The sequence below is a fragment of the Orycteropus afer genome, unplaced genomic scaffold (assembly GCF_000298275.1).
Source record: "Orycteropus afer afer isolate SDZICR_OR568_19922 unplaced genomic scaffold, OryAfe1.0 scaffold00035, whole genome shotgun sequence".
NCBI lineage: Eukaryota > Metazoa > Chordata > Mammalia > Tubulidentata > Orycteropodidae > Orycteropus > Orycteropus afer.
In genome coordinates this window covers 12,308,277-12,321,329 of record NW_006921622.1, presented here as the reverse complement: position 1 = coordinate 12,321,329, position 13,053 = coordinate 12,308,277, and the positions used below count along the sequence as shown (strand labels likewise).

General features: G+C 39.2%; 1 protein-coding gene across 1 annotated transcript in view; it reads left to right on the top strand.

Moving 5' to 3' along the window:
* The window catches only part of CUNH10orf67 (chromosome unknown C10orf67 homolog), a 232,764-nt gene that overhangs the window by 120,342 nt on the left and 99,369 nt on the right, over nt 1-13,053 (top strand). Inside the window, exons 10-11 of the mRNA XM_042780342.1 lie at nt 11,741-11,800; nt 12,471-12,719. Of these exons, the coding sequence (XP_042636276.1) occupies nt 11,741-11,800; nt 12,471-12,719 (309 nt within the window). The remainder of the gene's footprint in view (nt 1-11,740; nt 11,801-12,470; nt 12,720-13,053) is intronic.

Here is a 13,053-nt window from a genome sequence, read left to right as displayed (position 1 = left end):
ACAATGGGCTCAAGTATAGCAAGGATCATGGAGCTGGTGCGGGATCGGGCGGTGTTTTGTTCTGCTGTACATGGGGTCACTATGAGTTGAAAACAACTCGATGGCACCTAACAACAACAAGAACAATCTAATGATGAGTTTTCCATTCTCAATTTACTTGATCTCTCATCACTTTCTGCACTTTACCATTCCTGTTTCTTGTAACAGCTTTCTCTTCTGTTATATCTCAGTCATAGTTTTCCTCTAGCTTCCCAACCCTCTCATTCTCAATCTATGTTGCTAGTTCTCTACTACATCAAAGTCTTCTGAATGTTGAATTTTGTTAGGCTTAATATAGCAGGTTTCCTACTCTTCTCCAAGTACTCTCTTCCTCGGTCAATCTACCCATTCCTATCCATCATCCATATTCTGGGAACTTTCAGATTTATATCTCCAGCCAACACCTTTCCTTTGCACTCTAGTTTAACAGTTCCAGTCACCAATTAAACATCTGCTCTTGCATGATACAGGCTTCCCGAATTTTCCACATTCCAAAAGTTATTAGATTTCTTTCCCAAATCAGTCTTCCTCAGCCCAGAAAATGATCCCACCATTCAGAAACTTGAGTCAGCCTTGATTTCTCTCCTTCCTTTGCTATTCACTGCCGCCAACACCATCACCACTGACACCACTACCACTGCCTCCAATCTAACATAAAAAGCTAGTCACTTCCCTCTAAAAATATGTTTCACACCCACCAATGTCTTTTATCTCCATTGTTCCCCTCCCACTCCCTCCTTTAAGCAACAAACTGTTTTTATCTAGATTTCCATGGTTATAGTATCTTAACTGGTGTTTTCTCATATAATCTTACTTCTCTCTTATCGGTCTCCACACAACAGCCAAGACAATCTTATTTCCTCAAAATTTACTATGAACATTTTCAAACATTAATTTTTTTTCTTTTTCTTTTTTAGTGAACACTTTTATACCTTCTACCTGCATTTTACCACTACCATTTTATTATCTTGCTTCATCACATAGCTAGACACCTTTTCATCCCTCCATCCATCAAGGAGCCTTGGTGACACAATAATCAAGTGCTTAGCTGGTAACCAAATGATCAGTAGCTCAATTCTACCTAGTGGCTCCATGCGAGAAAAGATCCGCTCCTGAAAAAATTATAGCCTAGGAAACCTATAGGGCAGTTCTACTCTGCCACACTGGGTTTCTGTGAGTTGAAATCAACTCAACAGCGCCTAACAACAAGAACATCCATCCATCAGTCATATTTCAAAATATGGTATGAACATGAGTACATTTCCCATAAATACTAATCATTAACTAGAGTGCAATATTTGTCTACAATTCACCATTTTTTTAAGATAAAATCTATACACAGTGACATGCACAAATCTTAAATGTACCATTTGAGTTTTGACAAATGCACACATTCCTTTGATCTAAACTCCAATCAACATAATAAAACATTACTTTCACCCCAGAACCATTCTTTCCTATTCTTTCCCAGAAATTCACCACTTTTGTTCTGGTTACCTAGTGCTGCTCTGACAAGAATATACCACAAATGGGATGGCCTTAACAAACAGGAGTTTATTCTTACAGTTTGGAGGCTTTAAGTCCAAGTTCAAGTGCCAGGCTCTAGGGGCTGGGTGAAGGCCCCTCAACCTTGGGGTCCAGCTCTGCCTCCTGCCCCCGGCCCACTGGAGCTAGAGGTGTTTCTTCACTCAGACAGCTGCTGGCTGCTGAGGCTGAAAAACCCAAGGTTGACAAGTAAAAAGGCACAATCCCAATGTTACCACACAGCAGGCCATTAATTCAAGTCCATCGTAAGTCCCAAGGTTGGCAGAGCATGGCAGGCTGCTCAACAAAGACAGGCTCCATGCAAAGTCCAAGCATGCCATAGGCCAGAGACCATTCCCAAGGCTTCTGCTTATATACAGAAAGCAGACCACATCCCAAAGGCAGCTACTCAGCTGCTTGTGGTAGATCCCACCATGGAGTTGATTGCCAGTCTCATCATGGGGAATGACTACCACTAGCTGCCCAGCCACTCAACCTGGCCCAGCCAAGTTGACACACAAACATAACTACCACAACCTTCTTTCCCACAGGCAATCACTATTCTGATTTTTGTTTACCATAAATTACCTTTGTTCTAAAACTTTATATAAACAGAATCATATTATATGTACTCACTTATGTAAAGTTTCTTTCACTCTTTTTTCCCTAAATTTTATTTCTTTTGCTGTTGTTGTTGAGAATGCTCAGAGCAAAACATACACCAATTCAACAGTTTCTACATATACAATTTAGTGATATTGATTACATTCTTTGAGTTGTGCAACCATTCTCACCTCCTTTTCTGAATTGTTCCTCCCTTATTAACCATAAACTCACTGTCCCTTAAAGTTCCTATCTAAGTTGCTATTGTCACTTTGATCCCATAAAATAGTTTTAAAAGAGCATAGTGCTCAAGGCAGATCTTTTTTTTTTACTAGTTAAGCTAAACTATTGTTTGGTTTGAAGATGAATTCAGGGGATATTTAGGGTTTAATTTTTAAAGGTTATTTCAAGGCGATATTTTCAGGGCTTCATTCATCCTCTATGACTCTAGAAGGTCTGGAATCAACGAGAATTTGAAGTTCTGCATATTCTCCCTTTTGATCAGAATTTTCCTATGGAATCTTTAATCAAAATATTCAATAATGATAGCCAAGCACCATCCATTTCTTTTGGTCTCATGGCAAAGGAGGCAATTGTTCATGGAGGCAGTTGGCCACACATTCCATATCCTCCTCCTATTCCTGACTCCCCTTTCTCTGTTGCTCTAGGTGAATAAAGACTGATTGCTGTGTCTTGGATGGCCACTTGCAAGCTTTTAAGACCCCAGGCACTACTCAACTAAGAGATAGAACAAAAGCACTAAACTTGTTATTAGGCCAATTAACTAGGATGTCCCAGGAAACCCAGAAACCAAATCCCATGAGGTGTTTGGTTATATATAAGAAGCCTCAGAAGCTATTCTCTCTCTCTCTCTTTTTTTTTTTTTTTTCCTTCATTTTTGTAAATATATCTACCATACAATTTTTGCCAATTTAACTTTTTATAGGTGTACAACTTTTGACAGCAATTACAATTGGCTGTGCAACTTTTCCATCACTGTTAAACCCTTTCTTCCCTCCCGCCCTCCCCTGTTGTTGTTGTTGTTGTTGTTATGTGCTGTCGAGTCATCCCCGACTCATAGCGACCCCTCCTTGGGCTTCCAAGGCTGTATCACTACGGAAGTAGATTGCCCCATCTTCCTTCCAAGGAGTAGCTGGTGGATTTGAACTGGTTTGTAGTCAGGTGCCTTAGGCACTATGCTACCAGAGCTCCCCCGCCCTCCCCTGGTAGTCACTAATAAACTTTGGTCTCTATTCATTTGCCTTTACTTTTCTTTTACACAAGTGAGTTTATACAATATTTGTCTTAGCTCTGGTGGCATAGTGCCTCAGGCATTTGACTCCTAACCAGAAGGCTGGCAGTTCAAACCCACCAACCTGATGCTGAAGGAAGATTGGGCAATCTACTTCCATGGAGATACTGCCTTGGAAACCCAAGGAGGGGTCTCTGAGTCTAATCGACTCGACAGCAGTGAGTTTGGTTTGGTTTTGATTGACTTATTTCACTTAGCATATCTTCACACTCCATCCGTTTTGTAACACATATCAAAATTTCTTTTCTCCTATGGGCTGAGCAATATTCCATTGTATGTATGTATGTACCACATTTTGTCTCTCCACTCATCTGTTGATGGGTATTTAGGTTCTTTTCACCTTTTGACTATTATGAGTAGTGTTGCAGTGAACATTGGTAAACAAATCTCTGAGTTTCTACTTTCAAGTTTTTGGGTGTGTATCTAGGAGCAGAATTGCTGGGTCATATGTTAGTCCCATTTTTAGTTTTTTGAGGAACAGCCATACTGTTTTCCACAATGGCTGTACCATTTTGCATTCTCACTGGCAATAGATCAGGATTCCAATTTCCCCAATTATTACCAACATTTGTTATTTTCTGGTTGTTGGGTTTTATTTTTTTTTTCCTTAGCTTCCTAGTAAGAGAGAAATGGTATCTCATTGTGGTTTTGATTTGCATCTTCTGATGGCTAATGATGCTGAGCATATTTTCATGTGTTTTTTTCACTCTTCATAGTGTTTTAGAGATTCATTCCTGTTTTCATATTTATCTGTAGTTTTTTTTCTTTTTATTGCTGAGTAAAATTACATTTTGTGACTGTACTAGAGTTTGCGTATCCATTCTCCTATTGATGGACACCTGGGCTGTTTCTAGTTTTGGCTATTATGAATAGAACTTCTCTGAATGTTCTTTTTCAAATCTTTTTGTCATATGTTTTCATATCTTTTGAGTAAACAGAATTGGAATTGCTAGATTGTAGTGTACATATATGTTTAGTTTTATGAAAAACTGTCAGACTTTTATCCAAACTGACTGATGAATTTATACTCATACTAACAAGGTATGAGAATTCTAGTTGTACCACATCCTTGTCAACACTTGGGGTTGTTAGCCTTTTTAAGTTCAGCCATCCTAGAAGTGTGTGTACTGGTATCTCATTGTGATTTTTCTTTGCATTTCCATAATTACTAAAGGTGTTGAACAATTTTTCATGTGCTAATTAGTCATTCACAGATCTTTTTTTATGAAGTGTTTGCACCAATGTTGGTGCAACAAATTTTAAAAATTGAGTTGTTGAGACTTGTGCTTCTGGCAATGATAGAGTAAGCCCATTCCTCCTAGGTTCTTCCTCTTACAACTAAAAAACTCTTGCACATAAAACATTAAACAAGCATAGGACGACTTGGAAAGAAGAAAGTAGACTATCTAAGGACTTCAGGTCTTGAAGAATGATATACCAGTGAGCCTCCTGGTTTTCCTTAATGTCTCTCATATATCACAGGCAGGGGAACTGAAGCACAGAACAGCCAACAAAGACAAAAACAACTTCAAAGAAAGGTATTTTCCCTCTAGCCAAAGGACCAGGAAAATGGTGGCCAAATAGCAGAAAACCATTTTGGCAATACCTGGCCTATTCTTAGCCAAACACCAGTAGAAAACACCATACTGCACCCCACCTCACCACGTGGTTTTAGTGGGGCAGAGCAGGGAGCTGATCGTCCAACCCAACCTCCCACCCCACAGAAGCAAGCAACAGTGCTCTAGTTCCCCACAATAGCAACATCAGCAGAGTCTTGCAGGGCACTGAGCCTTCATCCCTAACCAGAAGCAATGAGACTAGATGCAAAGTGCAAGCTCTATTTCACCTGCAGGAGGTGGCAGCCCAAATTTCAGTTCAATCTTTGAGACTTTACTAGGCTGCAAGCAGGACTCAGGATTCACCCAGAGATTTGGGAAATTTTTACACAAAATTTAGATCACCTCAGTTTGGCAGTTTCTGGGCTTTGCCCGCCTCATGTTCCACTGGCTGTGATTATCCTGAATTTTGTCCTCACCAGGTTTTCCACCATAGTTTTAGTTCCCCTGCCTGGCACATACTTGGGTCTCCCATCAAGTTAAAAGCCATAAAAATGGAAAATTCACTCCATGCTATTCCTCTCTTTCAAGTGTCAACAGCCTCCAGAATCTGCCTGCTTTGGGGCTCTTTCCTCTGTCTTCAGGTAGTTGTTTTTATTTTTATTTTCCCAGAGTTTAAAATGGTCATCTGCAGGAGGGTCATTTTGATAGCATCCATTCAGCCATGACCAGAAGTACACCTCCCTTAGAATGATCTCTTAATAATATAAATTTTGTCGTGCCATTCCCTGCTTTAAATTATTCAATGGCATCCCATTGCATTTCAAATAAAATCCAGACTTTGCACCTTCTCTTTCATCTTATCATCGCTTTCATCTCTGACTAGCAACGATGAGACTAGATTCAAACTGCAAGCTCTATCTCACCTGCAGGAGGTGACAGCCCGAATCCCAATTCAATCTTTGAGACTTCACTAGGCTGCAAGCAAAACTCAGGATTCAGCCAGAGATTTGGAAAATTTATACACAAAATTTAGATCACCTCAGTTTTAGTTCCCCCACCTGGCTCATACTTGGGTATGGTATTTTACACTGGTGTTTGGCCACCCAGGTTTTGTTGCTTTCAATTTTATGTCATACTTTCTATTGCTTGGATGCTATTCTTCCCACTCTTCACGTAGGTGACTTCTTTTCATTCTTTAAGTCTCCGCTGCTTTTGTCATCTCTTCAAGGGAGGCTTTCCCTGACCATTTCATCTAAGCCAGTCCCACCTGTGTAGTCCCACCTGTGTAGTCCTTCATTGTCTATTTTGCTCACTATGTATGTACATATGTGTGTGTACACACAAACACATATACAATTATGTATATGTTGTTATTATGTGCTGTTGAGTCATCTCTGACTCCTAGCAACCTTATATGCCACAGAAAAAAACACTGCCTGGTCCTGTGCCAGCCTCCTAAACCCTACTAAACCCAAGCCCATCGCTGCAGCCACTGTGTCCATCCATCTTGTTGAGGGCCTTCCCCACTTTCATTGACCCTCCACTTTACCAGGCATGACATCCTTCTCCAGAGAATGATCCCTTCTGACAACATGACCAAAGTAAGTCAAACAAAGTCTGGCCATTCTCGCTTCCAAGGAACATTCCAGCTGCACTTCTCCCAGGACCAATTTGTTAGTTCTTTTAGCAGTCCACGGTACTTTCAGCATTCTTCACCAACACCACATCTCAAAAGCATCAACTCTTCTTCGGTCTTTCCTATTCATTGTCTAGCTCTCACATACATATAAGGTGATTGAAAATACCATGGCTTGGGTTAGGTTCATCCTAATCTTCAAGGAGATATCTTTGCTCTTGAGTGCTTGAAAGAGGTCTTTCGCAACAGATTTGCCCAATGCAATACATCTTTTGATGTCTTGACTGCTGCTTCCATTGGCGTTGATTGTAGAACCAAGTAATAGGAAGTCTTTGACAACTTCAGTCTTTTCTTCATCTATCGTCAGGCTGCTAATTGATCCAGTTGTGAGAATTTTTGTTTTTTCTATATTGAGGTGTAATCCATACTGCACACTGTAGTCTTTAATCTTTTTCAGTAAGTGCTCTGAGTCATCTTCACTTTCAGCAAGCAAAGTTGTGTCATCTGCATATCTCAGGTTGCATATTTCAGGTTCCTCCAATCCTGATGCCACGTTCTTCTTCATATGGTCCAGTTTCTTGGGTTATTTGCTCAGCATACAGATTGAATAAGTATGGTGAAAGGATACAACCTGGACACACTCCCTTCTTGATTTTAAACCATGTAGTTCCCCCTTGTTCTGTTTGAATGACAGCCTCCTAGTCTATGTACAGGTTCCTCATGAGTACAATTTAGTGTTCTGGAATTCCCATTCTTCTCCATGTATCCACAATTTGTTATGATCCACACAATTGAATGTTTTTGCATAGTCAATAAAATGCAAGTAAACATCTTTCTGGTATTCTTCGCTTTCAGCCAAGATCCATCTGACATCAGCAATGATATCCCTCGTTCCACATCCCTTCTGAATCCAGCTTGCATTTCTGGAAGTTCTCTGTCCATATACTGCTGCAACCATTTTTGAATTATCTTCAGTAAGATTTTACTTGCGTGTGATATAAATGATATTGTTCGATAATTTCCACATTCTATGGGATCACCTTTCTTTGGAATGGGTACAAATATGGATCTCTCCCAGTCAATTGGCCAGGTAGCTGCCTTCCAAATCTCTTGGCATAGCCAGTGGGACATCTGTTTTGTTGAAACTTCTCAATGGGCATTCCATCAATTCCCAGAGCCTTGTTTTTCACCAATTCCTTCAGTGCAGCTTCCACTTCTTCCTTCAATATCATCAGTTCTTGATCATATGCCACCTCCTGAAATGGATGATCATCTACCAATTCTTTTTGGTACAGTGACTCTGTATTTCATCTATCTTCTTTTGATGTTTTCTGCATCACTCAACATATTGCCCATAGAATCTTTCAATATTTCAATTCCAGGTGTAAAATTTTTCCTCAATTCCTTCATTTTGAGAAATGCCAACCATGTTCTTCCTTTTGGTTTCTTAACTCTAGGTCTTTGCACATTTCATTATAATAGTTGACTTTGTCTTCTCAAACTGCTCTTGAAATCTTCTGTTCAGCTCTTTTATCCTGTCATAACTTCCATTTGCTTTAGCTACTCTCCATTCAAGGGCAAGTTTTAGAGTCTCATCTGACATCCATTTTTGTCTTTCTTCCTTTCCTGTCTTTTTAATGACCTTTTGTGTTCTTCATGGATGATGTTCTTGACATCATCCACACAATTCCTCTGGTTTTCGGTCATTGGTGTTCAGTGCATCAAATCTATTTTTAGATGGTCTCTAAATTCAGGAGAGATATAATCAAGGTCATGTTTTGACTCTTGTGGACTTCTTTTAATTGTTTTCTGTTTCAACTTGAAGTTGCATATGAGCAACTGATGGTCTGTTCCACAATCAGCTCCTGGCCTTGTTTTGGCTGAAGATATTGAGCTTCTCCATTGCCTCTTGCCATAGATATAGTCAGTCTGATTCCTGTGTATTCCACCTGGCAAAGTCCAAGTGTATGGCCACCATTTGTGCTGTTGAAAAAAGGTCTTTGCAATGAATAAGTCGTAGGTCTTGCAAAATTTTATCATATGATTTCCAGCATTATTTCTATCACCAAAGCCAAATTTTCCAACTACTGGTGATTCTTCTTTGTTTCCAACTTTTGCGTTCTAATCATCAGTAATAATTAACACATCTAGGTTGAATGTTCGGTCAATTTCAGACTACAGAAGTTGGTAAAAAAAAACTTCAGTTTCCTCATCTTTGGCTTTGGTGATTGGTGCATAAATTTTAATAATAGTAGAATCAACTGGTCTTCCTTGTAGGTGTATGGATATTATCATATCACTGACAGCATTGTACTTCAGAATAGATCTTGATACATTCTTTGTGATAATGAATGCCATACCATTCTTCTTCAATTTGTCATTCCCGGCATAGTAGATTGTATGATTGTCTGATTCACAATGGCCAAAATCAATCCATTTCAGCTCACCAATGCCTAGGATATTGATCTCTATGCATTCCATTTCATTTTTGACAACTTCCAATTTTCCTAGATTCATACTTCATACATTCCATGTTCTGATTATTAATGGATGTTTGCAGCTGTTTCTTCTCATCTTGAGACAGGCCACATCAGCAAATAGAGATCCCAAAAGCTTTACTCCATCCATATCATTAAGGTCAGCTCTTTCTTAGTTGTATTTTGAGTGCCTTCTGACCTGAGGGTCTCATCCTCTGGCCCTATATCACACAACATTTCAGGGCTATTCATAAAGTTCTCCAGTAATAAATCAGCCAGTATTTCGCTGCTATTCAGAAGGTTTCCACTGACCAATTCTTTGAGAAGTGGATAGCCTTTTCCTTCTTCTGAGTCTCTCTCACTCTGGAAGCTCTGCTGAAACCTGTCCACCATGGGTAACCCTGCTGGCATTTGAAACACTGGTAGCATAGACTCCAGCCTCACAGCAACACTCAAGCCACCACAGTATGATACAATGACAGAAAAGTTTGTCTCCTTCAGTTGTTCCTAACTGCTCTGTTCATTTCCTGGTCTTCCTCATACTACTTGCTTACCCAGCCTGTCCCCAGATTATGTGTATAGAGTTGCCAAAAAAAAGTTATCAAGTCAACCCTGACTCATGGCAACCCATGCGTGTGTGTCAGAGCAGAATTATGCCCATATGATTGTCATTGCTGATTTTTCAGAAGTAGTTGCCGGGCCTTTCTTCTGAAGTCCCTCTGGATGGATTTGAACCTACATTCTTTCGGTTAGCAGCTGGTTGGCATCACTCAGGACTCCATTCTTATATAGTGCCTAGCATACAATATGTACTCAGTAAATGCTTGTTGAAAGAATGAGGGATGATTTGTTAAATATGCCTTGCAATTTTTTATAGCATTAGAGGAAAAACCCCTCTTAAACCATTATAATGGAGCTTAACTCCATTATATTAGCCTTATGCCCAAACATATTGAGACCACTTATGATACAATCTTTTATTTACATTAGTAACTATCCTTCCAAATCCCAAAAATCCATGTGCTTTGTATAGATAAAAGATATTTTTGAAAGTTCTGGCTCAGTGCCTAAGGCATCTGACTGCTAACCAGGAGGTTGGCAGTTCAAACCCACCAACCACTCCACAGAAGGAAGACTGGGCAATCTACTTCCATGAAGATTTACTGCCTCAGAACCCAAAAAGGGAGATCACTATGAGTCAGAATCGACTTGATGGCAGTGAGTTTGGTTTGGTTTTGGTCTATGATACAGTCTTTTATTTACATCACTAACTGTCCTTTCAAATCCTAAAAATCCATGAGGCTGACCTGCTTTGTATGGATAAAAGATATTTATGAAAGTTCATTATAGTCACTGTTCATACATTAATGAGATTAATAGTTAGATGTATTTCTCATCATAATCTAATTTAATAATAATATTAATCAGAATTAGCTTCACTGGCATTATTCATACATTAATAATACAAAAATTCTTAACATCATCAAAGCATTATATTTTGTTAATAGAATTCTTCTTTTGCCTAGAAATTAGAATTGACATTTTTAACTAAAATTTCAGTCATTATATTATTAAAATTCAGCTATTAAACTTTTCTGAAATTTCTCCAAAATACCTTATAATAAGGCCTTCAATTTGGTTATTATATAAATAGTTATTATATAAGGAAGTCCCCAGATTATAAATGAGTCCTGTTCCTAGATCTGTTTTTAAGTCAGATTTGTACATAAGTCAAAACAGTTAGATACAGTTCACACCTAACGTCAGTTAGTCAAATGTTTGTCTTAGTGTATAGCATACTTTTCTATGCATCAAAAGAAAAAAAATGAAAAACTCCTTCCAGATACGCTAAAACACCTTTAACCTAATAATACAGTAATAATAATGATAATGTTTTCATGCATAACACAAAGTACCATCCATTTGTTATTACGAACCATTGTATGTACCTCAAATTTTTAATATAATAGGCTTTACAGGGCTTGATTCCCTACAGGTTGTACAAGTAAATCAATGTTTGTAATGTGCAGACTGCCTATAATAAATTATCACCACATAGACAAATAATACATGTTTCTCTATAATCTTTATTATTCTTAAAAGAATGAATAAATGCTAATGACTTAAAATAGTTATAATATTACCTATTTCTGTTCACTTCTTGCTGTTGCTAGGTGCCCTCCAGTCCATTCTGATTCATAGCTACCATGTGTGACAGAGTAAAACTGCCCTATAGAGTTTTTTAGGCTATAATCTTTATAGATGCTGATTGCCAGGTCTTTCATGGAGCTGCTCGTTGGATTCTAACCATCAACCTTTTGGATAACAGTGGAGCACTTAACCATTGCACCACCAGGGATCCTTCACTTCTTATTAAGTGAATACATGTTTTTTACTGGATGCAAATTCTCTGTTCTAACTCATATTATAACTTTATTATATAAAGTATGATGAATATATTCTTGCCATACTTTTGGCAGTCCCATTATTTTAAATGTTTCTCTTTTATTGCTTAAGGAAGTTTTATAGAAAATACTTCTTTTTGATCTTTGCAGATAGTAACAAATAATATGGGCCTTCACTTTTACAGATTACTAAACAGAAAGAAGACATAGAAGCAAGAAAAAAAGTTGACAGCATCAGCATAAAGGTTTGCGTTTAAGTTTTTTCTGTTTCTCTCATTTGGGCATCTGGGCTGAAGAATATGCAGCTTCTTATTTTCCACCAAGCTTTCGCATTTTGTAGACAAAGTCTAAGTCTGAAACAAAAAATGCTTTAGTGTGAGGCAAGAAGTGTGAATCAGAGTTCAGGAGACTGATTGTTAAGCATGGGAAGAAGGAATGAGTGAGGGTACAAGCAGAAAAGAAGGCAAGCCAGGCTTCAGGAAAGTGAAAGAGTCATCCTGATAATACTGATCCTTAGGCTCAACACCCTGCCTCATCAGATTCCTTCCTACCTTCTACCCCCCTACTTGGTATAACATACAAACCTCAAGCTACTTTCTCACCCTACTCCACAAAGACCCTATATTCTTGATGCTTCCAAAGAACATTGATCTTTGATATCATTTTCTTATATATTGGGATCATTAGGGGAGTGGAGAACTGGGCCCAACCTGCAAATTAAGTCAGGACTAGGGTAGTAGAGGGGGTTGTCCGACTGCAAGATGGGAAAGAACCATGCCTTTTGGGATTATAAAGCCTCAACCCTGGAATTCCAGCTGCAGGAGAGGAGGGAAAGGGAGAAAAAGAAAGGGACACTGATAACAAATCTGAAGAATGAAGCAAGAGTAACAAAGTTGTTTCTTTTTTGTGTGCCAGGGTCTGAAAGCATCGAGGGTGCGAGAAACCTCTTTGTCTCCATGGCCCACAAGGCCCAGGGCATCATCCAAGGGTACAATACCTTCAAGCACATATACACGCTCCACAAGTACATCACCTGTTATGACTAAAAAAACAAAGCATGCAAAGAAGATTTCAAAGAAAGAGCAACAAGTGGCAAAGGAAGAACGACATATGATAAAGGAAGTACATCGTATGGGAAGAAGAGGTGCTTTCGTCACCATATTGGTAACTCCTTCCACCTTCTGCCCGTGCACTATATAGGAGCAGCATAGTGCCTGAGACACTTGACTGCTAACCAGAAGGCTGGCGGTGCAAACCCACCAGCCACTCCTCAGAAGGAAGATGGGGCAATCTACTTCCATAGTGATACTGCCTCGGAAACGCAAGGAGGGGTCGCTGTGAGTTGGGTCTGGCTCGACGGCACATAACAACAACAATGTGGATAACCAACCACTCATCTGTCAGTTTGTCACACTGTGGTGGCTTGTGTGTTGCTGTGATGCTGGAAGCTATGCCACTAGTATTTCAGATACCAGCAGGGTCACTCGTGCTGGACAGG